The sequence below is a fragment of the Sinocyclocheilus rhinocerous genome, unplaced genomic scaffold (assembly GCF_001515625.1).
Source record: "Sinocyclocheilus rhinocerous isolate Xijiao unplaced genomic scaffold, SAMN03320098_v1.1 scaffold7137, whole genome shotgun sequence".
Lineage (NCBI taxonomy): Eukaryota > Metazoa > Chordata > Actinopteri > Cypriniformes > Cyprinidae > Sinocyclocheilus > Sinocyclocheilus rhinocerous.
The window spans coordinates 1-1,886 of NW_015650765.1; the positions used below are offsets into that span (position 1 = coordinate 1).

At 43.3% G+C, this 1,886-nt stretch overlaps 2 protein-coding genes across 2 annotated transcripts in view; both read left to right on the plus strand.

Moving 5' to 3' along the window:
- Positions 1-6: 6 nt before the first annotated feature.
- LOC107712573 (thrombomodulin-like) lies at positions 7-1,518 on the plus strand. The gene has a single exon (XM_016517884.1). It carries the CDS (start codon positions 30-32, stop codon positions 1,398-1,400), a length of 1,371 nt encoding a protein of 456 aa, XP_016373370.1. The 5' UTR covers positions 7-29; the 3' UTR covers positions 1,401-1,518.
- The window catches only part of tlr5b (toll-like receptor 5b), a 12,357-nt gene continuing 11,247 nt past the window's right edge, over positions 777-1,886 (plus strand). Inside the window, exon 1 of the mRNA XM_016517883.1 lies at positions 777-816. The gene's annotated coding sequence lies outside the window, so the exon portion shown is untranslated. The remainder of the gene's footprint in view (positions 817-1,886) is intronic.

Here is a 1,886-nt window from a genome sequence, read left to right on the forward strand (position 1 = left end):
TCGTCTGTCAAGAGAAAGGAGGACATCTGATGACCGTGCGCTCCGAAAAAGCGGCCGATGTTCTCGGTGGGTTGTTGAGCGGCGCTTCTGGAGACTTTTGGCTTGGGCTGAAATATCAGTGTTCAGACTCAAACGATGGGTTGAAGGGATACAGATGGGTCACTGGAGACAACACAACCCACTACGTCAACTGGAAAAGCGACTTAACGGTTTGTTCTCCACAATGTGTTTCAGTGTCACAAAAAGTCCTCAAATGGACCGAAAGACCATGCAATGACCGAATCGAGGGTTATTTGTGCGAATACGACAACCCCGGTTACTGTCCGCCGCTAAGCATCGATGCACCAGTCTCATATCAAACTCATTTCGGATTTACATCAAAGGAAGAGCTCAAAGAGATTCCTCAATTCACCATTGGGACACTGCAGCCGCTAAGAACGAGACACATTTGTGTCGAAGGCGCATGGCTTCAAGCACCGTGGAGTTGTGAAGCTGCTGGTGGTGGATGTGATTATAAGTGCGTTCAGACAGGGCAAAGCTACGCCTGCATCTGTCAGCCTGGATTTAAACCCGACATCAACGGAGTCACGTGCAGCAAGCAGGACGATGAGCCTTGCGCGCAAGCGGAATGTGAGCACGAGTGCGCACGACTTGGCGATGCATTCGTGTGCACGTGTCGCGCGGGGTTTCATCTAGGTGCAGATGGGAAGTCTTGCGAAGGATGCAAACCCGGCTTTCACATTGAAGGTGGCGTTTGCGTGGATGATAACGAATGCGTGTTTGCACCGTGCGAGCACTACTGTAACAACACTGAAGGTAGCTATCACTGTGTGTGCTTTCAGGGATACATCCAGTCTGTGGAGGACATGCACAAATGTAATATGCACTGTGCGGAAAGCAAATGCCCAGCTAACTGTGATCGCAACAACAACGCCCAGTGTAACTGCCCTGATGGTTTCCTACTTGAAGAGCCATTTTGCGTTGACATAGATGAATGCGATAGTGGTTACTGTGACCATGCATGTGAAAATTCACCTGGAGGATTTCAATGTTCTTGCAATAAAGGATTCGTGCTTATAGGCAAGCTCCAATGTAGAGAAAACGTCGAGGGTTCCGGCAGCTCGACGCCTTTTGATAGTTTTATACCTACGAGCAGATCTCCAACAGACAAGCCAGTGTCCATCTCAGCTGGCAGTCTTTTAGGAATAATGCTTTGCATTGTTCTTTGTATTCTTTTACTGGTCTGCCTCGCTCGCTGCATAATGAGACGTCTTAGTAAAATGCACCGTTATGATGTGGACAAAGGCCACCATGCAATCTTCGATTTTCAACAGGTGATCATTGAAAAATACAGCCTACCACAGACATTCCCAAGCAGATATATAAAAAGAGACACTTAAAGTCGGACGTCACGCAAACTGAAATGTAAATAGAACATAACAGTGAATATATTTGATTTTGTATGTAAACACAAATATATTAGGCTTAGACAATGTCAGAAAAACGGAATCTTACCTTGCACAAGTTTGAATGTCAGGATTGCTGAATGGTGTTGTTTGAAGAGAATAAATGCTATATTTTCATATAACGTGTAGCAAAATTCCCGGTAACACTTTAGAATAATGATTCGTTGTTAACAAGTAACTATGCAGGAAGTAATAGGTAGCCTAGTACTACATTAACACTTAACTCAATACTATTAACTAATAGAGAAGCAAGATTAACTAAACAGTAAGTAGTAGCAAATTTAGGACAAGGTAGTTCCTTATTAGATATTTGATAATTACTAAAAAAATATATATCCTCATTGAGAAATACTTGCGAACTATGACCAATTAATAAATAATAACCAATCAATTACTAATCACAACAGTAACGTCTTAAAA

Bases quoted from the DNA above. Each gene is read 5' to 3' on its own strand.
- LOC107712573 (XM_016517884.1), top strand. From the start codon at position 30: ATGACCGTGCGCTCCGAAAAAGCGGCCGATGTTCTCGGTGGGTTGTTG.